Below are 27,500 nucleotides of genomic sequence, written 5' to 3'. Positions count from 1 at the left end.
TAAATGAAAACCAGAATGTAAGTAAGATAATCTGAATAGAATATGAGAGACAACTAAGAGAATAAAAATAGAGCTTAATCCAAAACTGAAACAGCGACCATAGGAATATGTCTGCAACGAAGGACGCGTGCCTGCTCAGTGTTTTTCCTTTTTTATTTTTACTTTTCTTTTTTTAACGACTGGAGTAGTTAACGACATTAGTTGGGAAGAATAAAACAGTCGGAATGACTTTGTGGGAACAATAAAAATGAGCCTAGCTACGTGGGAGGGAGGGAAGTAAGAGAATGCTACCGCACGTAATTGCTGGTGGTGAGAAGTAGCAGAAACTAATAAGATTGAGTAGTATACAATTTAATTGCAGAAACGGAGTGGCTATATTTTTCCCGGTTTTCCTCTAAACATTTTATTCTCTGGAATTTTATCATATAACCATGATATTACTAATATGCGAAACCTAGTTTTTCCTGGTTTGCATCTAGAGACATTTTTATTATCTGGGAATTTATATAACCATGATATTACTAATATACAAATCTTAGTTTTTCTTGGTTTTCATCTAGAGACATTTTTATTCTCTGGAAATTTATATAACCATGATATTGCTAATATGTGAATCCTAGCTATAGGTCACTTTCCAAAGGATTGAATGCGTAGTTTCGTCATTTTTTGCGATGAACTTCAAATCATAAGTAGTCACTTAATGACTTACATTTCCGAAAGGTCACTTTTCAAAGGATTTATTGCGTGGTTTCGTCATTTTTTCAATAAACTTCAAATCATAAGCAATCACTTAATCACTTACATTTCCGTAAAGCCTCTCTGCAGCGCGGTATATAAACAAAATATCACTTACCGAGATGATATGCATATGTACAAACACCCAACTGCACAAAATGGGATAGAAAAAAAACAGAGCAAACAACTTCCACTCATCCTCCCACACAAGAGGGAGGGGGCAGAGGAGGAGGAGGAGGAGGAGGAGGAGGAGAGGAGGAGTGAGGCGGCAGATTCGACTAACCCTTGGTATATGGCCGAGCCAATTTCCCCTCCGGCCCATGAAACACAATTAGATCAGTAACCCCGTTTTTCTGTTGAAGGACATTGGAGAACGCTGGTCGTTGGACTTTTCCACCAAGATGATGGTGACAATGGCTGCTGCTGCTGCTGCTGCTGCTGTTGCTCTTGTTGTTGATGATACTGTTGCAATCGCTGCTACTTGCGTTATTAGATGCTACTCTAATCGCTGCTCTCTTTTGTAGAAGATACTCTAATCGCTGCTCTCTTTTGTAGAGGATACTCTAATCGCTGCTCTCTTTTGTAGAGGATACTCTAATCGCTGCTCTCTTTTGTAGAGGATACTCTAATCGCTGCTCTCTTTTGTAGAGGCTACTCTAATCGCTGCTCTTTTTATTGAGGCTACTCTAATCGCTGCTCTCTTTTGTAGATGCTACTCTAATCGCTGCTCTTTTTGTAGATGCTACTCTAATCCAATCGCTGCCCTGTAAAAGCTACTCTAATTGGTGGTATTCGTGTGCCCTACTTGCTGATGGTGAACTACTAGTTCAGTTTTGGTTAACATATATAATAATCTGAAGACTGAACGCACTACTTGAGACGCTTTGAATGTTAAAATTACGCTAACACTTTTCTAACACTTTTCGTCCAAAAGTCTTAAGAACACTTTCCACATAAAATGAGCATAAATAGAGCATAAGTATCGAGGTAAAGTCGTCATGATGACAAGACGATGAAAGTGTTTTATGTAAGTCAGTCAGCTGTAAAATAACACGCACGATATGCTGAAATCGACGTGTATCTGTTTTTACACAGAAAAGAGCTTTTTGTCAACACCTACGAACTGAACTCCAGACTATTTATTATTATAAGAAAAAAATAAATAAAAAAAAGAATATCAACAATTTCTACCATTTCCTCTTCAGGGCACAGGCTCGGGGAGGGCCCTGGATAGAGAGACGGAGGTTGGTGGGTGGCCGTGTTGAGGGCAGGGCGGGGGAATGGGGGAGGAGGGGAAGCATGAATTGGGGGCACATCTCGGCGGAGTTACTTCTTTGACTTGTCAATCATAAGTTCATGTTAAGTCGCCTGAGGCCCAGAAGCCTCACACTCTGCCCCTTTTCAGCCGACGATGAATATGCGAAAAGCCAATTGGGATCGCGTTACTTACGCACGAATGCTCCGCCAAGGTCCTCGGCTGGCTCTACGTGTCTCCAGAGGAGGAGACTCCGACGAACCGATAACGAGGACGCCGGGGATTAATTTGAGCGAGCGGCTCTTGGTGATCAAGTCCCGCATCCAAGTCCTTTTATTGCGATATTCAATAGCCGCACGGGATTCAAGAAAAGCATTCAAGTACGATTTAACTTATGATAAAATCAGCGTAAATATATAATAATAATAATAATAATAATAATAATAATAATAATAATAATAATAATAATAATAATAATAATAATAATAATAATAATAAAATCTGCTATACTGTTAAGTAATTGGCCAAAATTCATAGTGTAAGTGTGGTAATTTTAATGCCAAAGTCTGGTATTATCAATGCTAAAATCTATGGAATATATATATATACATGTTCTATTCTGGTTGTCTTTTAATACACACACACATATATATATATATATATATATATATATATATATATATATATATATATATATATATATTTCAGTATTGATAATACCAGACTTTTACATTAAATATACCACAATAACACCATGAATATAGGCCAATCACTAAACAGTCTCGCAGATTTTGAAAGACGAATTATCAGAAAAATAGAGAAAATTCTTTAGAGGATAAATTCAGTTCACTCTGGATTCTTTTTAATAATAATAATATAAAAAAAACAATGGTGGTAGATAGATAATATTAAAACTGTATACTAATCATCATTTTCAAACACAAAATGTCATGACTACCACCAAGCCGATAAATATAAAAGTAGTATTTTTAATTACTACCTTACTTTAAATAAACTTTAACTTACTGTAAACATACGCAGTTCGCTCAAAAATGAAAAAAAGAAATGTAAAGAGCCAATTCCAACAGACCTTCAAACAAATTAAATCTACAACTGTACACGCACAGTCATGGTATGAACCCAGAATACGGAAACGGATGATGATTATTATTATGTCATAATTCCTCGTACTTTATACTTTTGAAAGCGTGATCTCGATTTTATTTATTTAATTATTTTGCAAAGATATATAAATATATATATATATATAATATAATAATGTATATATATATATATATATAATATAATATATATATATGTATATTTATATATATATATCTATAATATATATATATATATATATATATATATATATGTTATTATATAGTATTAGATATTTAGTATAGAGAGAGAGATGAGAGAGAGAGAGAGAGAGAGAGAGTGAGTGGAGTAGAGAGAGAGTAGAGAATAGAAGAAATGTTTTCATAAGTTACATACAGCTTATTTTTTTTAGATAATACCAATTGGATATCTTGAAATATAATACAAACATTATTAATATTTCTAAGAGCACAGTCGCTCAATGAGATTTCTTAGAAAATAAAAGCAACCAATATAATTCTGATTGCTTCCTTACATACTGATGAATCATCCATTGAAACAAAGAACACCTGAATTTACCTGTGAACGTGATGTCTAAATAAAAGTGCTCCCAATCTACCATTATCACTTGAATTCCCAGTCACAACCAATATAAGCATCCAGGAGTTTAAAATCGCGCAAAAGAAAGGTAATGTAACCCAATTTGTGTTTTAAAAAGTACATTTCATTCACAACATAACAAAGTAAATTTGCAATGTGTTTATGAATCAATAGTTTTGCTTAAAGCTTAGCAAGCAAGTTTTAAAACAAAGAATTAAATTTAATATGCTCCTGAAGAAATAGAATAGATTAGGAAAAAATAAAACGTTAATAATAATTAACAAATAAAGAAGAGAACAAAACAAAACACAAAATGTTGTCATAATCAAATAAAAATACAATGCTTAAGAAATATATATATAAAAAATAAATACAATAAAAACAATTGTAATATTGCTAAGCAATGACAAATAAAGGAGAGGAACAAATGAGGGTAAAAATGTTGTGCACAAAAAAAAAACTAACAAATAAAAGATGGAACAAAAAATTAAAAGCTTAATTACCTTCCGATGACAAGCAACCAAACCACTCAATTACCCAAAATAAAGGCCCAGTTAACCACCTAAGAATCTCATAACCGTAACGAGACAAGACACGTCCCGTGATTGTGAGGAGGAGGAGGAGGAGGAGGAGGAGGAGGAGGTGCCTTCAACTTTGACACCTTCCGAAAGATCTCGAAGCGAAAACGCGCCTCTTCTTTTTCTGTCGTGAAGGGGAGGGGGGAGGGGGGTGATGATGTGGATGCGAATGATGATGGTGGGGGGTGGGGGGGGGGTGTCTGGAAGAGGAGGAGGGTGGGGGTTAGGGGACTGGCCAGGGACAAACCATCAATCACAGGCGTTTGTCATGACTTTGCCACCCGTCATTTCGTCATTCACACCCATTTGGTGCCTGCGAGGGAATGGAGAGAGAGAGAGAGAAAAAACAGGGCATGGGTGGGGTAGTTGTTGCAAGCATTTGAAGCGCTTCTTCCCTCAGAGGGCCAATGTCATCGGGAAAGCATCTGCATTATCAATTCCCTCCCATTCTCTTCCCAAATAAAATACTGTTTTACCACCGAAACCGAAAATGTGTCTGAGGCATAGATGAGAAGACTATTATCATTTCTGTTTATACTATAAGTGACGACCATCTTTCTCACGCTATACGGAATCTCACGATCGGTAAATCCGATACACTCATCAGCCATGCCTCGACCCGTCCACTAAAATTTTGATGGTGCGTCATGGATACCATGCAAAAACCTAACAGCTACGAAGATATAGGGTTCCCGGGGGCGACGCCAATGCCGTAGGTCACAGGAAGAAGAAGACAGGGGAGGGGTTTTCGATAAAACTCAAAATGGAAGACAAAATGGCAATGTAGCGACGACGGGACCCCGAGTATATTATAAGAGCCCATTTCTGTGTGACCGAACAGTTTTCACCGCGTTATTTATGCATATCATCGATTACAAAAATTTATCGCAGTTTATTTTCCCGTTTAGATCACCGGCTTTGCCCTATAATCCATCGTCGGGGAAGTTCGTCGTTTCTGTGAAGAAAAAATGATAAAAACAAGGACCCAAGTGACCTTATTTTCTCCCTTCGACGACCTATATATCAGTGAGAAAATAATAAGAATTATGATGATACTACAATTAAGACGCGATAATCAAATCATTGAACGCTCAACTTGTAAAACTGATTTACGACCAAATAAGTCAACCCTTTTCTCTCACGAGATAACAGACCTTTCGCCTTGCGCAAAAACCTTTAATAGTTACCATTCACAAAATAAATACCGAGGCCTTAAAAATACAATCTGTCCATTATCTTATTTTGCTTATTTTCTGCGGCGTAATCACCGTCTTTTCCCGGCCGTCAATATTTTGCAGATGAGTGATGGCGAATCGTAACTAGAAAAAAAAAAGGACTAGGCTATGGCTGGCAATCCATCCAGCACGTTTGGGCTTCTCCGCAAATACGTATAACACTTTTACTTGTAGGGATACGACACACACACGCGCGCGCACACGCACAAGCACACACACACATTATATATATATATATATATATATATATATATATATATATATATATATATGCATTTTGTTGAACTGTACGCAGGCAAACGTAAATACCCAACAAAGAAAGGCGGTATACGAAAAATAAAGGCGTGAAAAATTGCACCTATATTTCAAATGATGCACTACGTCTCACTTTAGGTGGAAAGAAGACACACACAGTGTATTATCTAAAATGTAATGCACTTTTGCCATTGCATTTGCGTATTTTTGTTTACCATTTTGACAAAAATAAAAAATTATATATATATGTAATATATATATATAATATATATAGTATAAATATATTTATGACATAATATAATATTATAGTCTTAGTATATATTATTAGATAATATAGTCTAATAATATATTTAGATTATATATCCTATATATATATCTAATATAGATTATAGATATATTATCTATATATATATAGAATATCGTATATCTATATATAATACTATATATATATATAGAATATATAGTTATCTATATAGTATATAATATATATAATATATATTATATATATATATATATATATATAATATATAGGTATATATAGTTAATATATAAGTATATATATTATATATATATATAATTTCAAATTAGTAAGAAACTAAAGTCACTGGCAAAGTGAACACTTCATTGGTTTTCTCATTACTTAGCATTACTGAGTAAATATGCATGTCATACGAATTTTAAGATAAAAAATAATCCTTTAAAGTTACCGAACATGAAAGCAGACTAGCAATTGTGCCGCCAAGTAATATCCTTGCTCAATCAAATTCCACGGACAAAATAATGCATTCATGTCAGAATAGAAAACATCTGAAGGCGATCCAAGTCAATATCACCAAGTAAGTGTAGGCTCAAGAACAAATGTAAGCTTGGCACCGCAAAAAAAAAAAAAAAAAAAAAAAAAAAAAACGTCATTAACATGAAGCACAGAGGAAGGCGGAAAATTCCAAATGTTATCAACATCATCAATTAGTCTGAAGGAACAACCAAAGCTCTTTCCTATGGGAGATGAATATTTTCACGCCTGTCCCCCAAACTTTTCCATAATCACAAGCGATCACTTACAACCCCACATTGTCAGCCATCGAACACCAACAACCAAACATTTATTATCACCACCAGATGCGACGACCTCTTCTTCTCTCTCTCTCTCTCTCTCTCTCCACCACAACCCAACCACCACCACTTGCGTTATCAATATCATCATCAACGGCGCTCCACCAACACCACACTTTCGGTGTATGAAGGCTGGTGGTGCGATGAGAGAGGAGAGAGAGAGAGAGAGAGAGAGAGAGAGAGAGAGCACTAAACCCCGATAAGATGTCTCACTCCGCAAATCCCACCCTGAAAACATCTACCCGTTATTAACTATACCCGTAGACAAAAAAGTCCGCTATAGCACTTTTCAAACTCGAATCGCTTAGGAAACAAAATTCAAAAAGTCAATATATAAAAACGGAAAGGGGTGAATCTATATGAAGCATAAGCGACACAACACAACTGGTCCAGAGGTAGTTTCTCTCTCTCTCTCTCTCTCTCTCTCTCTCTCTCTCTCTCTCTCTCTCTCTCTCCTAGCACCCAGCCATTCTATTATCGCACGCCGTTTCAAAGTTATGATGCCGAAATTAACTGCTTCCTAAGCGTATTTCGCAGTCATAGTATTGAGGAAGACCTGCCTATGGCGAAAATACATTTCAGTCCCTATGGTCGGACGGGTGACGGCGAGCGAGTGCCCTAGTAAGAAGACCAGCAGAAGTACACGTAGTAGTAGTAGTAGTAGTAGTAGTAGTATAAGCGTTACCATCACCTCTCCATTCCACCAAGCAGCAGGCAACCAGCGCTTTCAACTTATTAAATCCCGAAGGAATTCCTCTATCCACTTTCCAGGTGGTGATGTCGGTTATAAGTTGGGACTCCTCCTGTCCTGCCCTGCCTTGCCCTGCCCTGCCCCCACCCCAATCCAGGACCACCCATGGCAATGGCCCAATACACTACATACAAACAAACTTTTGGCAAAAGACTACTCGATGCTGTATATGAAATCGACCATTGGCAACGCGTACATTAATTATCAAAATGAGCGTTTCTTTTTCTGTTTTGTAAATTGCCACTCAAAATTATTCAAATTTCTTCTTGTATTGTTTATCAAAAGATGAATCGTAATGCATACTTAGTTTACCGTTAATCCAGCGATATAGAGATTTAACCGGTCATATATATATATATATATATATATATATATATGGTCATATATCATATATATATATATATAGTTATATATATTATATATATATATATACTTGAAAATGAACCTTTTGGAACCAGAAATAACTGAAAACGTGAAACAGTAACAGACCTGAGCAGCTGCTTGGCTTATTTTATGCGAATTAAACTGAACTACAGTAATAAAATGCATCGGTAGACAACAAGATTTTGTTCCACGATTCTCGTTAGGAAACTTTTACGCCCGGAGAGATTTTCTAGAACTTCATCATTAGCAATAGCTGCCTTAGTTATAATTACTGTTGTAAGTGTTTGGTTTTAAAAGTTTTTAACAATAGAGCAGCACTCATTGTCCCGTATGAATAGCGACTAAATTTAATAATAATAATAATTATTATTATTAATATTATCTTATTATTAATATTATCTTATTATTATCATTATCATCATTATTATTATTATTAATACTTAACCTTCGACGGAGATACCATAGAAATAGTTTATGATGCTGAAAAATTGTTTGAAAACAACCTACCGACACAATATACTGCGTAAAACAAATGAACGCGCATAAGAAATATATATAAAAAAATAATCAAAAGTACTTAGACTGAATGACTGATTTGAAGCTTATTTTATTCAATACCGAAATGACTTTGGTCATCAACGTCTTGAAGACGGTTTGGTTGTGATAATTTATATTTAGTTAATAATCTAAATCGGTAATTCTGACTTGGGTTATGGATGTTTTCAGAAAATTCTAGAATTAACATACACACACACACACACAACGAAGAATTCAACGCAAAGACAAAATTCAAGATAAAATCTATGGCTTTCGAAAATAAACGATTTCAAGACTACAGACAAAAAAAATGACAAGACTGATAACATTTTTCGAAACATGTTTTAAAAAAAATCAACTAGCACTGCTAAGAGCAACAAACATTTAACAGATCAGAAGAATGAGCAAGGAGATGCGCAAAAACATAAGCAAGCCGCTGGGTGAGAAACAAACAAACAAATATATAAAACACACCCTGGTATAACACACCAGTTCCAAACTGAACCGGCACACGGAACGGAATCAGTCGGCATAAACATTTCGATATCCGTCCGTGGATACACACCAAAACATGACCACCAGAAACCGCAGTTCGGCCAAAAGTATCCGATTACACCAGCGGGTAGGAGGATCCAGGAGATTTTCCTTTACCTAGATTTTGAACCCTGCCCGGGCAAGGTCAAACTCGGCGGCTTCTGCTGGGCGGGCATCAAAGCCAAGGTCCGACGTAGCAGTCCTTATTATAAGGTGCCCTTAGTCAAAATGACTTTTTAAACATAACTATAAAAAAGGTCCTTATCGTACGACCTTACAGTGTCCTGGGTCAAACGACTTTTTTAATATAACTATAAAAAAAAGGGCTCCTTTATCACGACCTTACTATAAGGTGTCCTGGGTCAATCGGCTTTTTAAATATAAATATCAAAAGGGTCCCGATTTTTTAAATATGACTATCATAAAAGGGTCCCTTTCGCACGAGTTTACTAAGGTACGATAACGACAGACGGGTATTAACAAGACAATAAAGGAGGGCATTCTTAATTCCAGGCTAAAACGATAATCCTCTCGCAAAAACGTGTCAAAAGCCATGACGACCATATGCCTGTCAAATTCAAACATACTACGTATAGCAATACGCACAAATAAACTTCGATAGAGTAATCTTTGGAGTAAATCGATAACTATAACTATATAAGTATACCCAAGGACTCTATTGGCCTTGACTATACCCGAACGAAATATAACCTGAATGAAACGAGCTTATACAAAAATTATGAGTAACGGTATCATAACTAAAAAAATATCTACATCTAAATAGCGCCGCCAATGGTCGCTGAGCGTAATTATTTATTGAAGACTGGCTAAGCAGAAAATATTATGTCTACAGTTACGGTAATCATGTAGCCTAAGATTGCCTTTGCCAAAATAATAAGGAAAATTCAGGTAATACATAGATACACACACACACACACACACACACACACACACACACACACACATATATATATATATATATATATAATATATATATATATTAATATATATTATATATATAAATCATATACTAACTTTATCACTTACACAATTGTTATGTGCATTAATACAATAATCACTAACAGAACCTCATTGAAACTGGATGGCATCAAGCGGAGATATTTATTCAAAAAAGTTATTTTTTACAATAAATATCCCCGCTTGATACCATCTTGATTTCTCCTCTATGCGATGGTTCAAATCCACGAGAGAACGAAATTATTATCCACTGAAAAATTCCCCTTCGGTTAATATGCATGAAAATATATTAATTCCGAGGTAGAGAGAATTGGATATTAAAGCTTAATACGTGAATATGAATCACGGTGATGTGATAAAAATTCATGACTAAATAAAATCTTCCTAAACTATTCAAATTCCTGTATTCATATATTTTCCAGACTTCTCTTTCCATAGGCGCATTAGTAACAAAATCGCCTTGTGTCCGGTATGGTCCCTAAGGGACAGGCTACCCACATTAAGGATTTCCTGGTCAATCGTTGGACTTAAATGAAGACGCAAACCGTCATTTCCTATTGTTCTGGTAAGGAGATCGGTTGCTGGGGAATGGTAGGTGAAGATAGGACAGGGACCATGGGGGATGGTGATTGCGGGGGAGGGGGGGGGGAGTCGATCAGATACCAATGAAGGGGGGAGGGGGCCAAACGAAACGCTCTGAAACGCGAGGTTTCAGGATATGAAATGTGTGTGTGTGTGTGTATTTGACGTTGTGTCTTTTAGGGTTGTTACATAGGAAACAGGAACTTAGTACACTGAGCCAATCTTGCACATATGTACAACTGACATTGGCAGAGCATAGCAAATCCGACGCTAATTGGCTACGTCGGACCATACGCATGTGTGTGTGTGTGTGTGTGTGTGTGTGTACCGATAAGTAGATTTCGACTTTAATCTGTTGGCCGTTCTGTGACCTCCCGACCTTTTTGTATTCCCTTATGACTTGTACCCACCATTTATATAGACCCTAGCTTCTGCATATCTTTATAATTGCTATGACAATGTCTTGGTGATAAGACGAAAGGACTTAGCATCACTAGCGTTTCAATTTTTCTTTGTGGCTGTAGCTTTGTTCATATATGAGAGAGAGAGAGAGAGAGAGAGAGAGAGAGAGAGAGAGAGAGAGAGAGAGAGAGAGACTTAAACCAATCCAACCAGAGTGGTTTTCAAGCTTGAAAGTTAAATAGGCAGATCTTGAGGAAAATATGAAAATCTAAACCAGATTTAAACCTACATCAATCTAACTTCAAACTGAGAATTACCTTGATTCGAAATCTCATATAACTATATACGTTCACCTTCAAAAGATTAAGACCATCGATAAAATTTGTAATACGGGAAAAATACGGCCAGGATGAATGAGTTTATATAAAAAAATTAAAATACGCCACTCAGAAACGAGTTTGTAAAAGAAATATAAAATACGCCATTCAGAAACACTACCATCTCATGGACAAAATACGTAATGCGCTAGAAAGTATAAATACGCAATCATGCGAATTTAAGTAAGATCTCGATAAAACAAAGAAAAAAAAACACACACACAAAGGAAGCGAGTACCTTCACAAAATAAGACTAAATGAAACAAATAAGATTAATGCATATCGTCGAAACACGGGATCAAGAATGATGAACCCTTCAATAAAATAAGGAATAATTTTTCTTACGAATAACAATAACCATAAAACACGCAATAAAAGAGACCAGCTCAATACGGTGACGACCATACCCCGGATTCAATGATGAGAAACGTTAGATAAGCGAGATAAAAAAATATGCAACGAATTCTGAAGCGAAAATAGACGAAACGTTATCGGTAAAGCAAACGTTCTTAGTAATAACAAGAATTAAACAATGCACAAAAACCTGCACAAATTTCGGGGCTACCATTCTACTTACCCCGCGAATATATATATATATATATATATATATATATATATATATATATATAATATATATAATATATATATGCTATATATATATATGAATAACTTGATCACGATGTATATAAAACGTGATGCTATGTATAAATAAAGGTTTTTTTGCCACGAAGGAAAAAAGTGAAAAAGCGAGATAGCCAAGTACTTTCGAACAGGACCGAAAGTACTTGGCTATCTTGCTTTTTCATTTTTTCCTTCGTGGCAAAAAAAAACTTTATATATATATATATATATATATATATATATATATATATATATATATATAAGTCAATATTATTTATCAATCTGACTAGCCTTCGTCTGGGAAACCCTAACTATATCAATATGACTTGCAAACATTGAAAATACTGAACAGATGCGGTAACTAACCCGGGTTTAAAAGAAAATTCATATTTCCATTTCAGCGTAATCTTTCAAAGTTTTCATGGCAAAACAAGATTTCGAACATTTCTATCGAGAGAGAGAGAGAGAGAGAGAGAGAGAGAGAGAGAGAGAGAATCTGCCTTCCGTGAAACAACAACAACACACACACTGGCAATAGAGGAAATAAATCATTATAAATGGACAAACAAACCAACATGTGTTAGAGAAAACATGAAGTGGATAACAGATGTTCCTCAATTATCTGTGGACTATGAGGCAGCAGAAATAAGCAATAAATAAGTCGAAATATATCAACAAATAATAAACCTCTTCTACAATGCGATGGAGAACACAAGCACTGCAGCCAGTTAACGAATCTTACATTAAATAGAGAAAATGTTAACTAAATCTTACATTAAATAGAGAAAATATTAACCGAATGCATTCATTCCCTTATCGCTCGGAGACTATACAAGCCTGGCGACCTTGTAAATGACCTGACGCGGACCACCGGCCTGCCCACCCCTTGACCTTTACCATCATTTGACCTGATACGACCGCCGCAGGCTCCATTAACGCCGCTGTGCTCGGATCACTTCTCAAAATGCTGAGGTCGGTTGGGAAGAGGACATACCATCTCCCACCGGCCGATAGTTGCGAAATTCTTAGACTCCCAAATTAGGTTAATTTGGAAACTTAAGCATGGGCTGTTAACCCCGCGGGAGGTTAATCGCTCCCGACCTCCTCCTCCTCCTCCTCCTCCTACTACGCACTCCATCAGCCTCGCCGTAAACATGAAAAACACGTGGACACAACAAATTCGAGCTTGTTATAAATCAGTTCGTTTGGACTCAAGGCGTATTCTCTGTACAACACATGTGAATAACTTGCAGTTTATCGCTGCCTTCGATAATATCACAAATGAATCTATTATTTTAGCTGTGAGGCACTCGTTTATAATAGTCATAAAGCGTAGCTAATTTTATTATTATTATTATTATTATTATTATTATTATTATTATTATTATTATTATTATTATTATTATTATTATTATTATTATCATCATTATTATAGGACCTGACGAGAATACCGCTAACTTGAAAAGGGAACTGCCGCAGAACGTGCGCCTTAAAGAAAAAAAATCAAACTTATTGACAGTATTTGCACCGAACAGCGGGGAGTGAAAAAATTGAAACGATTCCACAATATACTTTCACATTATTCAATTAGCCTAGTATCAACTCCAAGTCGAAATTCATAACAGAAATGGTTGGCGCACTCAAATTGTAAGAACGTTGTTGTCTGAAAATTCCCTGACCTTAACGTATTCCTAAGTACACCCAACGCATAAGAAACTTTATAAAAAATTTTGGTATTGTACAGTCTGTCAAGACGAATGTTGTAATTATACTAGCTTTAATCTCCTCTTTTCTGTAACCTAGTCATTATGTATGTATGTATGTATGTATGTATGTATGTATGTATGTATATATATATATATATATCACACACACATACATACACATACATATGAGTATAAGCACACACACACACACACACACATATATATAATATATATTTATAATTATATATATATATATATATTATTATAATAATAGGTGTATATGTATAAATGTGTATATATTCGAAAGGTCTCTAAAACCACCAACAGCAAAACAGTTTAGAATCTTCCAAAAAAAAGTGTCAAATTCAGTTTTGTAAGTAGTCTTCGAAATTTCAATTCGAAACAGTGAACATTTATTATTTTAGCGTTAACCTTACATTTTGCAGATTCGAAATTCTTAAAGCGCAGGAATTTTCATTAACGCCTGTTAACGAAAGACAGCCTTGAATAAATAAGATACCGCATTCTAAAGTCATGAAACCTGGCTATAAAATGACACCAAACTTGCAATGAAATGTAATGTTGAATCTTGAATATATATTGAAATAAAATTTGTTCAGACTAAGCGACAATGAATCCATTAAATCAAAGTTATAAAAATGAAAAACCACTAAGTGCATAATATAACTTCAGTAACAAAAACTGAATCCTAAACATTATAACATATATAATTGGATTTTTCCTACTAAAATGGTATAAAAGAGTTTTAAAAAATATAGTTCAATAAACCTTCTGAGGATGTATATTTATTCACAGGCTACCTTACCAATATATATATATATATATATATATATATATAATCATATATATATATATATATATATCATATATAATATATATATATATATATATATATATATATAATATATATATATATATATATATATATATATCATAATCCTATACATTATAACATATATAATCGGATATTTCCTACTAAAATGGTATAAAATAGTTTTAAAAAAATATATTTCAATAAACCTTCTGTGGATGTATATTTATTCACAGGCTACCTTACCAAAGAAAAAAAAAAAAATATATATAATATATATATAAATCACATGATACTTATTTGGGTCAATGCGGCTGGTAGCGTCAAAAAAAATCCCGGCACATCTCGGAACATCAATGATAAAAGGGCGGGGGTTCCTCCCCTTACCACATCCATCCAACCAAAACACTATAAAACAGCCGATTGAAAATGCAAAAGGTAGTTATCGGGTACTTATCCGTCATCAGCTGATTGGTGGGATGGGCCGCTGGCGAAATGTAGCTGTCATCCTGATGATGGAAGAATTAGCACTGGTTCGAGTTTTCTGGTATTCAATTTTTTCCTCCCCCCTGGTTCTTGTTGCTGTACTTCTGCTGCAAAACCAGGTAGAAAAGACGACCTGCAGCCGACGCCACATATCTACTACAGTATGTATGCGTATGTATATATTATACATATAACGCGCCTTTTTTTCCAAGGCGCCATTTTCCTCTTTCAACACTGTCAACACTGCACAGATCATCATCATCATCATCCTTCGCGTCAGTATCACTTGTGGGGGTTTAATTTTTTCAACGGCAATCTACAATGATTCCGTTTGCTCGAAAGAATGAACTACTCGAGATATAATCTTGCGAACTTTATGTCTTTGGGATATTTCAAGCGACGCAATTATTATCAAACAACAAATTATACTTTTCTGTAAAGGAAGAATAATTAACATCTAACGGCCGACGCCTACAACTAAACAGCCTCCGAGAATTTTTCTTTCGACACGCTCTTTTCGGAGGCTGGGCCATCTCAAAACACCCTTCCACGAAGAGACGGGGAAGGCCAAGGGAGGCAAGGTCGTCCGATGGCAGAAGAAGAATCATCATCATCGTCATCGTCGTCGTCGTCGTCGTCTTCTTCTACAGGCTTTGCGAAAAGCGAGATATATATAGAGAAAGAGAGACAGAAAGAAGGAGAGACGATCTGACATAAAACATTGCAGTGAGACGCTGCTGCTGTCGCCGCAGTTTTAAGTTTCGCACCTGTTTGGAGAAGACAGCGATATCTTCGTTGAAGGACTCCGAAGAGCAAACGTCGCCGCCCGCGACTCCTGGCTCCCGAGGGGTACACGTCGCCAATTCGCACTTCTCGAAGATCAGGGCCAACAGCGGGAACAACGGGTGCCTGCCGACGAAACAGAAACAGAGCGTTCATTAATCATCTGTCCGAACGATGGGATGGAAAAGGTTATACATCGAAGGGGGAAAAAAGTGGTAACAGCGTGATATCTACTATAATATTACATCCTCTCGGCATGTAACTACGTTACTCTGTAACATTTAGCAGCGTGGCTGTTTTATCACATTGTCGTACAATGTAAGGGCTACGAAAATACCAAGATATCGTCACACATAGTAATGACAAAATAAGAGGGTATAATGTGAAATTAACAATATGACAAAACAAGATGGTATGATGATGAGAAATTAATATTCTTTAGAAGAGACGAAAAATTCTGAGACTACCATAGATACTATATCATAAGGGATTCAGAACATGACGCTACTACAGAAATCTACAAATATCTTTTAAGTAAATTTAACAATAAGCGGAGAGTTGACCCAAAACAGTCTCAGTTGCAACCAACAGAAAAGAGTTTGATAAATGTCTAAAGATAATTATTAACAGCATTTCCCTCCAAACCTGGAAGAATCTTTCAAAATAAAGAACATAAAGACATAAGAATCGTCTAGTATACATTTGTGTAATTGTACGTGGAATAAATTTAAGTAGTAATGTTTCAGTATAAATTTAAGTAGTAATGTTTCAGTGAACAGCTATGAATTTGAATGCGACTGTATGCACAATATCAATATGAAAAATCTTCTCTGTTACTACTAAAACTAATTTGAAAAAATTCTAAAACATATAACTGAAAAATTTATCCTTCTAAACCTTGTACTAGAGAGAATATATATCACAAACATTTCACGATTCGTTCAGATAACGGTAATCGCAAAATCATGGAAATATCAAAATAACATTATCTAAAAACCCAGGTGTACTAAAATACTACAACTAATAATAATAATAATAATAATAATAATAACAGCTAACAACAACAACAACAAAAACAACAACAACAACAGAGCATAAATAACGAAAAGGCAGAGATAAATGACCAGCTGGAAAAAACACAACGCAGTCCGTCGCGCCATCTATCACAGGAGTGTAACGTAAGAATACCAACACATGGGGGGAGGAGGGGAGGAGGGAGGGAGGGGGGGAAAAAGGGGACAGCCCCAGAGCTTGCAGAACCAAGTAGCGAAATGTTTTTAAACAAACACGTGTGCTTGCACAAGCCAAGAATCGGCAAGATGATTAACCACGCGAAAGATGCGTCCCAAAAAAAATCGAGAAAAGCAAAACTGTGTGTGTGTGTATGTGTGTGTGTGTGTATGCAACCCTTCTAGGGCGTTCAGCCTCCCCTAACTACGAACTGTTAAAAAGCAGAGATTTTCACTCTGGCGGGAATACACACACATAGGGCGGTCCCCCACACCCCCGCCCGTATCACTTCGGCAGAGTAATCCAATCTCTTAATCGACAGTTAAGGGCTTCTCTCTCTCTCTCTCTCTCTCTCTCTCTCTCTGTCGCCTTTCTATGGCCTCTCCCAAGTATATCAGCATCATCCCCAGTATCAATGTCGGATTCATCTTTCCCTATCTATCACTAATCAAAACCGCACCATTATTGCCCACGCTAGAGCTCCATTTTCATTTTTTTTCTTTTGTTTTTTTCATAGGACATGGAGACTATTTCTCGATCTCTAGCCTCCCCCCCCAACCCCCCCTTTGCACTTTTCGCTGATGGGTGGATCACAGGGCCGTTTGCCATTTCACTTATCGAGCAATTTCTTACTACAGCCACCGCCACCGTCCCAATTTTGAGGTGGTTGCCTTTGTGGGCCGCGAGTGATGGATACGCGACGGAACTTTAAGGACTTCTTATCTGAATTCGTGACTCATCTCCTCATACTCTTGGTAATGGGTGTGATTATCTATATGTGTGTGTATATATATAATTGCATACACATGTATATATATATATATATATATATATATGTGTGTGTGTGTGTATAAACATATATATACATTAACTACAGACGTACTTTAAAGTGTGAACACTAGAGACGAGTTAGAGAGAGAGAGAGAGAGACGCGAGAGAGAGAGAGAGAGAGAGAGAGAGGAGAGAGAGAGTACTCTACTAAACAAATTAATATATATATATATATACATATATATATATTATATATATATACATATATATAATATATATGTATATATATATATATATATATATAATATATATATATATATATATATATATATATAATATATATATAATATATTAAAAACATTACTTCCGGAGCTCCCTTTATGAATAGAGCAAGCAACAATTTCTGGGAAAACAATGTCTCAAAGTCACTAAACCTGGACTAGCAGAAACCTGCCTATCGGCCACTGGCTCTTGGCGAATTTGTTATTTATTAAATAAATAAATCGACACTGCATTAGCTTCTCAAATCTCGTTTATTAAGAAAATTTATTTTCGGTTTCATCTTCGCTGCTTGAAGTCTCCAAAATATCAAACACTCGAAATACGTTGTACTTTAATTATCGAAAAATATTCAATCGTATTTTTCTTTGCTTGCTAATTTATTGGCGGTCTTAACTAGGACGGTAAAGCGGAAAGTAAAACAAGCTTCAATAACTGTCGTTTCTTTTGTTTTATTTGTTGCAATGTATATTCGGTAATTTCACGAAAAAATTGGAAGGTCACTCAAACAGCAATGTCACCACCGGAGAGACTTTTCAGTTTCCATACTGCCTGGAACCTTCGACGCGTTGCTCTAGTTTACATATTAATCATATTTGCAAAGAGCATTGCAATAATATAACTGGCGACAAACATAAGTCGTACGATGACTTATAAATTCAAGACTGAAAAAAAGCATTATTTGTAGTTAGGAAACCATCTACGAACAAAGGCCAATTCGGCCATTGCATGGAAAGACGAGTGACCCACTTTAGGTAATAAAAACAATGATAATAACGAGGGACTTCGTCGTCCATTACCCATTTTGGAACGCATACAAAAATGCACAGGTGTCTCTCCAATTGTGTAGAATTTTCACCATTAATTATTTCGATACGCAACACTTCAAATAAGGTACAGGTAATGACAACCAAATTCGAATTACTTTTTCCTACAAGTACAAATAAAATATGTCTATAAATAAGCATTTTCTCATTAAAAAAAACACCAAAGACAATACAAATCTATAGAATATATTTCTTTGTTTGTATGGTGTTTTGACGTTGCATGGAACCAGTGGTTATTCAGCAACGGAACCAACTACTTGACGTGACTTCCGAACCACGTCGAGAGTGAACTTTTAGCACCAGAAATGCACATCTCTAACACCTCAATGAAATACGCGAGAATCAAACTCACGACCACCGAGGTGACAGGTCAAGACGATACCGATCACGCCACTGAGGCGTTAGGATATATTTCTAACGCACAGTATATTTATAACGCACCATACAACTTCCACCCCATAATCTATAATGCGCGACTGAAGAAATTGACCTAACAGACAAGGAAACAGGCCGTCGTTTTTTTTTTTCTTTTTTTTTTTCTTTTTTTTTTTTTTTTTTTCTTTTTAAACGTCTGGGGCGGAATGCCTACGAACAGAGCTGGCAGCGATGAACTAATTATGTAGACTAGTAGTGGAGAACTGATTTTAATGACACCTGCAGGCCCTACGGCCAGGTTCGTGTCGTCAACAGCAGCAGCAGCAGACATCAGATGCAGACACCACGGCTAAAACAGCCAGCAAGAAGGGTAAAGGCAATGACGTTAAAGACGTCTCGAGACAGGGTGCCTCATATTTCATTTAATATTACACACACACACACCACAACACATCACACACACACACACATATATATATATATATATATATATATTTATATATATATATATATATATATATATATATATATTATATATACACATACAGACACGATATGATGTGTGTAAGTATATTTTCAATATTCAAAGCGCTCCACGATTCATGAAAGAACTGGATTAATGCAAGTCTAAATGAGTCTAATTAATATGTTTTTTTTTTTGCATATTTTGAGACCTGTGCAACTGGAAATGCATTAGGAACATGAGGGTAAACCTTATCTTGTATGTGTATATATATATATATATATATATATATATATATATATATATATATATATATATATATATATATATATATATATATATATAAATGCAGACAGATACACAGACAATATGCTATTCTGTCACTATTGATAACGACATGACACGGCAATCTTACGATGATAACTCCTACACTCAAGCGCCCCCCACCCCCCAAATCAACCGGCAACGGCTCCAAGTGCTACGACGACGGATACGACGACGAAGACGACGAAAGCCATAATTCATCAGGAGTCGCCGGAGACGACATGGGGGCCTCGCCGTAAATCATGAGATCCATCAGAGGGCCTTTTAAAAGAAGTTCAAGAGGAGCTAATTACCATCTGACCAACTAACTACCAGCACGGCCCTAATTATGACTCGGCTCATATATCACCGCACGATGGATGTATGTATATATACATATACTTTCGTCCGTTCGCGGACCCGAAACAACTCCTCGTTTGCTCTCCCGTCAAAAAAAAAAATAAATAAATAAAATAAAATAAAAATGAATAACCTCAGAGTTTTCCCTCCGCCCGCCGAGGAAGAGAGATCCCTTCTAAAAGAAAAAATTAGGACAGAATTAAAAAGGCGGAAGAAAGGAACCATTCAACTTCGCCTCTCGCCAATGGCGACACATTTTAATACAAGATGATAATATAGCCGATTACCAATTTTTATCCTTTTATCTCGTGTATCGAAATTGTATGTTCGTATAGTCTCTATTTCGTACATTCCATGTAGTACATGGCCTTGAAACGAACGATGACATTATCATCATTTAAAAAAAGCCTAACTAGGTAACCGAAAATCTAATTATTATACAGATCTAATTACCCATAAACAGTCGATACAAGATAATGACGATGACGATCTTAAAACATACGTGGCCTTAAAAGAAAAAAAAAAAGCTAGGTCGGTGAAAAATACAATTCAACGCTTTATCAGGAGCTTGCATGATGCCAAATATCACACATTATCAAGGGTTTAGCCATATCAAAAGTAATCTTAACATTAATCTAGAATATCAAGAATACGGTATCGCACTTCTTTGAAAAATAACGCGCGAACTAGGTAGATGATATTATTATTACTATTATTATTATTATTATTATTATTATTATTATTATTATTATTATTATTATTCTCGCTATACACACTTTTTCACAGAACTAGCAGAACTACCATGAATCCAACGATGCGACACCATAGCATCGCTGCATTAGGTAAACACACAGCAAACAAAAGTGTACTTAACCATGCTATAACGGATAAACATCGGCTAAAACCTAGGTAATTCTAAAAGAAAATATCACATAACAGTAACTGTGACAATAACTAAAAATCTATAACATTAATATCAGTACAGAAAATGTATAGGTGACGTTCGCCAAACACATGTGAATAGACAATTTACCAACGAGGAAAATTTTTACAACGCTTCTAACATCAATTGTATTACGAAACGAAATGATTTTTTGTCTCAGCGCCAGGATTCCATGTAAGACTAACGGAGAACGAGGACTCGGTATTTATCAGTATCTACCACATGGGCAGTCAATAAACGAAAGTATAGCACCGAGCTTACTTAATACCTGTCATACACAAACTAAGCAAATATTTCAGGAAACAGATATGAAAGTGCGTTTACTTATAGTAATGAACATTCAATAATAATATTCCAAGAGTTACTTAAGAGCACCATTTTACAAAATCTTTAAGTGAGAATGTGCATGAACTAGAAAGTAGACAAATTTCAAGGGGACTCTCCTTTTATTAACTGGACCGTGTATATTCGTATACATTAATAATAATAATAATAATAATAATAATAATAATAATAATAATAATAATAATAATAATAATAATCTGCTGGCATGGTGACACTACGATTCGGTAGAGGTTTCAATTTGAAAAATGGAATATCAGTGACTTATTGAGGTAATAACAACAGTTTATGGAGATATGAAATCCACAATTATCCATCCATCTGCCGTCTTCCAAGAATTGTACGCTTTAAAAATTAATAATTTCATAAAAAAAATACTACTAATCATATTCTGTTAGGAGACTGTCTTTCAAGCGTGTTGCATTTCATAAAACTGAATGACAATGATGCAGCGATGGCGATAATTAAATAATAATAATAATAATAATAATAATAATAATAATAATAATAAATAGTTTCATACGAAAAAATGCTAATAATCATATTCTGTTAGGAGACTGTCTTCCAAGCTTGTTGCATCTCATAAAATTGAATGACAATGATGCAGCGATAATAATAATAATAATAATAATAATAATAATAATAATAATAATAATAATAATAATCTGATTATGTACGTATGTCTCGCCAACGCGTCTTCAAGACACACTCGGGAACGCCGCATACCAGGATACAGACAGATCGTCCAGGCACATCCGAAACCTCTCTTAACATTCTCCTCCAGGAGGACGGATTGACACTTGCCCGAGAAGGCCCCCCCACCCCGCCCCCCTCTTAATACTCTGTCAACGGCAGGTAAAGGCCAAGTGAACAGCGCAGACAATGGGGTCGTTTAATAAGCCTTTGTTAGCAGCTAACCGACGGCTGTTAAAAGCATGTTCGCCGAGTCTGGTCTCTCTCCATTCAGTCCGCACTTCGGACTATACCACACGAAGTGAGACGGTCATCATCTTCCTCGCACAGCGTCCACCTTCGGGATAAGCGTCCTAAAGGTGTAGTAGAGTGAGAAGCATCACTTCGGACGTGGCTAAACTTTTCCCGCATTTAAAGAGGAGGAGAGAGGGTCGCCGTGCAAGATCATGCATTACGAGCGCGCGTTATGACTGTTATTTGTTATTGTTATCCATACGTGAGATTTAGGCGAGTGGAACACGGGAAAACCATAAAACGCAAATAACATATATATATATATATATATATATATATATATATATATATATATATATATATATAATATATGGACAAAAAAACATAATAATAAATAAACAGAAAGTTAGAAAATGCAATGGTGCATGTCGCTTTAAAGGTAGCAGCAGCCAGAGCTAATGACAACCTTGACTGCAATATACCAAAGGCGAAATGTTTGGGAACGTAAATTTTTAATTCGGAGGAAGGCACCTCTAAGAAATGACGACAATCAGGTCATCTTGTCTGGACGCATTACATTGAAACGATCTTACACATTCAACACTGACCATTACCATTCGAATACAGACAATTACGAGCCGTGAAGGATATCCATATAAATTACGAGCGTAATGAACGATGTGAAAAACAAAACAAAAACAAACTACCAAGGGACAGAAACTTCATATACGCACACTCCCACGGGCATTACCCAATACAATTTAGCCGCTAATTATCTCTGAAATCCTGAAAGAATGAGACCACAAAAAAAAAAAAAAAAAAAAAAAAAATATGTAGGAGACAAAGACACCAACTGGGACCCAAAGCCAAAACCAAGCGACGTGAAACGAATTGATAGGAATGACAACCAAATTACTACTCGGAAAGTCATGATCATCGACTCGCTCGCTGGAGATAATGACGGTAAATGAATTAAAATAAAAATTGCGGATAAAATACGGGGGCCCGCAGACGGCGTACAAATCCCCCACGAAAAAAAAAAAGCCAGACGATAAAAAGCGAAAATAATGTGCAGTCCGTGCTCTTGCGCGCTCGTTCCCACTGTTTTTACATCTTTTCATTACGCTCATCTACGGCCATTAAAGTTCAACAGGTCTTATGCCACAATGCTCTCTCTGTACTGTTTAGGAAGGTCCTCCTTCCTCCTACTCCTCCTCCTCCTCCTCCTCCTCCGTCTCTCTCTCTCTCTCTCTCTCAATACATTCTTAGTATTGCTCTTCCACCCTTAATCCTACCCCCAACCTTTTTTTCTCTCTCTCTGTCTCTCCCTCTCCTTAAAAATTATATATGTATTCCATCACGTTATCCATCTCCATTATACGGGATTCTTTTTTTTTTTTTTTTTTTTTTTTTTTCAATCTAAAGCGTCCAACCTTCCCTTCCCGGTGGTATCACTTCTCCGAAGCATTCCAATATCAAACCCTCGTTAGGTTCTAACCACACCAAACCAACCATGTTTTATATATATATATATATATATATATATATATTATATATATATATATATATATATATATCATATATTACACATTTGTTTAATCAATTTGTAACCGCAAAGAACCCAATATTTTTTTCTCGCTCTACATCCATCTCCACGATTATCGTTTTCTTCTCCTCACCTCTATTTTTTGATCCTTTCAGGATTAAGCTTACTTTCTCTCTATTCTCTCTCTCTCTCTCTATCGCTTTCCTTCGTTCTCTTTCGTCTTCTCTTCTCTCGCTTTCCCTTTCTCGACTTTCTTTATCTGTCTCCCCCTTTCTTCTCGTTCTCCCTCCTCCTCCTAAATTACCTGCTGGCCATATTCGGAGAACTGACCACGGTGACTTATGCCGCCGCTTGCCCAGGGGGGAGGGAGGGGCCTTGGAAAGGTAAAAAGGGGAAGGTTAAGAAGGGGGAAGGGGGGGGGGGGTGGGAGGAATGAGCAACCATGGATGGAGAAACGCCGATGATGACGGAAAGGGAAAGGAGAGAGAGAGAAAATGGTGGACAAGTCAAACAAGTACAATACCAACTTCAATGTCGATATATATATATATATATATATATATATATATATATATATATATATATATATATATATATATATATATGACAACACACGCTTACCATCCTATCCAAAACACGCGCTTATTTAGAATGAAAACCGAAATACGCTAAAATCCAGCGAGAATGGCAACGGTTACCTATATAACTAGCTATCCACTTCCTAAAATTCAAACCAACATACGGTTATGGGTATAGAAAACTCAAAACACTCCTGGAGAGATTAACTATTTTGACGTCACATTTACTCTATACTGCAAATGACTGAATATCGCTCTTTCGAGGTCCACAAAAGGCACCAGGGCCAATTCTGCTGAGGTAGTATTACGAGAAAAATCCTCATATATATATCGCATTCAACCGGGAAGACGATATTATTATTATTATTATTATTATTATTATTATTATTATTATTATCATTCAGAACACGAAATCTATTCACATGGAACAAGCCCACAGGAGTTCATTTGAAATAAGTAATAGAAGGTAACATGAAATACAGAAAGAGAGCAGCTATTAGAAAATGAAAAAAAGAAAACAATTAAAAAATTAATCACAAAATACATAAAAATGTAGGTAGACTATAAAATACAAGGAGAATTGCTTTAGGGTAATCCTGACGAACAACTGTAGCAATAAAATTGCACAGCTGCTATAGAATATCTCCTCCAAAGACCGTCGGATTTCTATCAATATTAGTAAAGCACAAGCAATCGTATCCAGGTAATAAAATACGTCGCTACGTTAAGGTAAAATGAGAGGAATTAATTAGTGTTCCTTTTGGGTCTCAACTGTGCAAGACTGAAGTTCGACGGAAATTATATGAATATTATAGATATCAATCCACACACACACACAAAAAATAAATAAATAAAAATAAAATAGACTGTGTGTATACTTCACCACAATGAGTAAGTTTCTAGCAACGGTAAACGTGAGTTATTCCGAAATATCTTGGACAATTCAGGTAAATGAGTTACGGTTGTTATGAGGCCAATATGGGGATAAAAAAAAAAAACCTTCTATGCAATGGAATCCCTAATACTTTGTTAACCTGATTCAGGGAATAGAGTACTGGCTAAACAGTATGTAAAAATAAAAAGGCATTTTTTTTAATCGGAAGCTTTCCGTCTTATAATGTTCACTTACTAGCAACTACAAATTCACGTTTGCACATCTTTCTGATGAGCACCACAAGACATAGGTAAAAGGCTTAACGTTCCCATGGTAACGGGTCTGCCAACAAATATACAGGGAATTCGGAAAATTAAAAGAACAATAAAAAATAACAGTAAAAGTTAATTACAACTAAATTACTTTGTCTTCGATTTGCACAGAAAACTGAAACCATAACAGAATACAATCTATTTACAATAATAAACAAGTGTGAAAAAATCTAGACAAATATTCACCTAAAATTCTTGTACACTACAACTTTTCTTTCTTAAATTGTGGCTAATTTATCAAATAACTTTATGGCTAATCTATCAACTTTTTCAATATCCCACTAACCTATGTGATCCCTGAAAACATAAAATTACAGAGAATTTATTATCGCTCATCGCATTACAAATACTCTATCCTATATTACTAGAATCACTAATAAACTTGGCAAGAAAAAAATTAAATGAATTCTACAGCGGAACACTCAAAAACTTTTAAAATTTTACCGGTAATTCTAAGTAATTTTCTAAGAGACATAAAGATACTAATATGGGCTTAAACATTTCAGGAATAAACCGTACCGAGTACAACAGTAGTAAGACAGTTATAACAACCCAGCCTCCTAGAAATTCCTATTCCTAATGTTACCAAATTCTTCAACAACAATCTTCACAAATCACGCAGCTGAATCACTGGACTTGAGTGGTACAAACTTGATTCAATTGATCTCTCGTACAGCGGGGAGGAAATGTCTCTTTGTTATCAACCTCATTTTCTCTGTTATCTGCATTAATGTTTGTCTATGTTATTTATTTTTTTATATTTATTCTTAGCTTCGTTATTTCTTTTTCCGTAAAACCACTAACTGGATTCCTTAGTGGGATCACTGGGTTTGTAGCGCTCTGCTTTTAAGATTATAATTGTAGCTTCGCTTGTAATAATAATAATAATAATAATAATAATAATAATAATAATAATAATAATAATAATAATAATAATAATAATACGATGTTAATCAGTAGCAATTCAACCTCCCACTAATATTTCGCAACTCCTCATGCATTTGAGAAGTAAGTAGAGAACAAATTTAATAAAGTAGTTTGTAAAAATAAAGCCTATAAAGCACTAATAATCACTACACAATAATAATAATTACTATTTTAATCGTTACTGCCATTTAACTTAACTATGACGAAAAATTAACGAACGAACATCCCATCACTTGAATCCTATATTTAAAATATAGGATTCATAAACAAGAAAATTAAGTACTCAAACAGTTAAAAGTCCAACGCTATCATGAATAAGAGTGAGAACAGAATACAAATTTCAGTAAAGGCAGAAAAATACAGAAGCCCATTTGAAAGCCATAAAAGTACAAAAAACAAAAAACAAAATAATAAAAATCGGCATACAATAATTTCAGTCTTTAAAAGAGCATAACAAAATGGCTCCCATGGAAAATATTTGGGCAATAACTACAGTATTTCACTTTAACGTTTAAAAATAAACAAAACGAAATTTAGATCGACATAGAATGCATATAGTACTAAGGATCGTATTAATC

The 27,500-nt window shown here is 35.5% G+C and overlaps 1 protein-coding gene across 14 annotated transcripts in view; it reads right to left on the bottom strand.

The window, feature by feature from the left end:
* Nucleotides 1-27,500, bottom strand: part of LOC135221837 (homeobox protein homothorax-like) — a 652,109-nt gene that overhangs the window by 611,277 nt on the left and 13,332 nt on the right. For all 14 annotated transcript variants that reach the window (XM_064259739.1, XM_064259738.1, XM_064259741.1 and 11 more), the window contains exon 3: nucleotides 15,830-15,971. In XM_064259739.1, the coding sequence (XP_064115809.1) occupies nucleotides 15,830-15,971 (142 nt within the window). The remainder of the gene's footprint in view (nucleotides 1-15,829; nucleotides 15,972-27,500) is intronic.

This window comes from Macrobrachium nipponense, chromosome 3, assembly GCF_015104395.2.
Source record: "Macrobrachium nipponense isolate FS-2020 chromosome 3, ASM1510439v2, whole genome shotgun sequence".
Taxonomy (NCBI): Eukaryota; Metazoa; Arthropoda; class Malacostraca; order Decapoda; family Palaemonidae; genus Macrobrachium; species Macrobrachium nipponense.
Note: the sequence above shows the minus strand (reverse complement) of the source record. Positions and strands in the feature narration are given on the sequence as shown.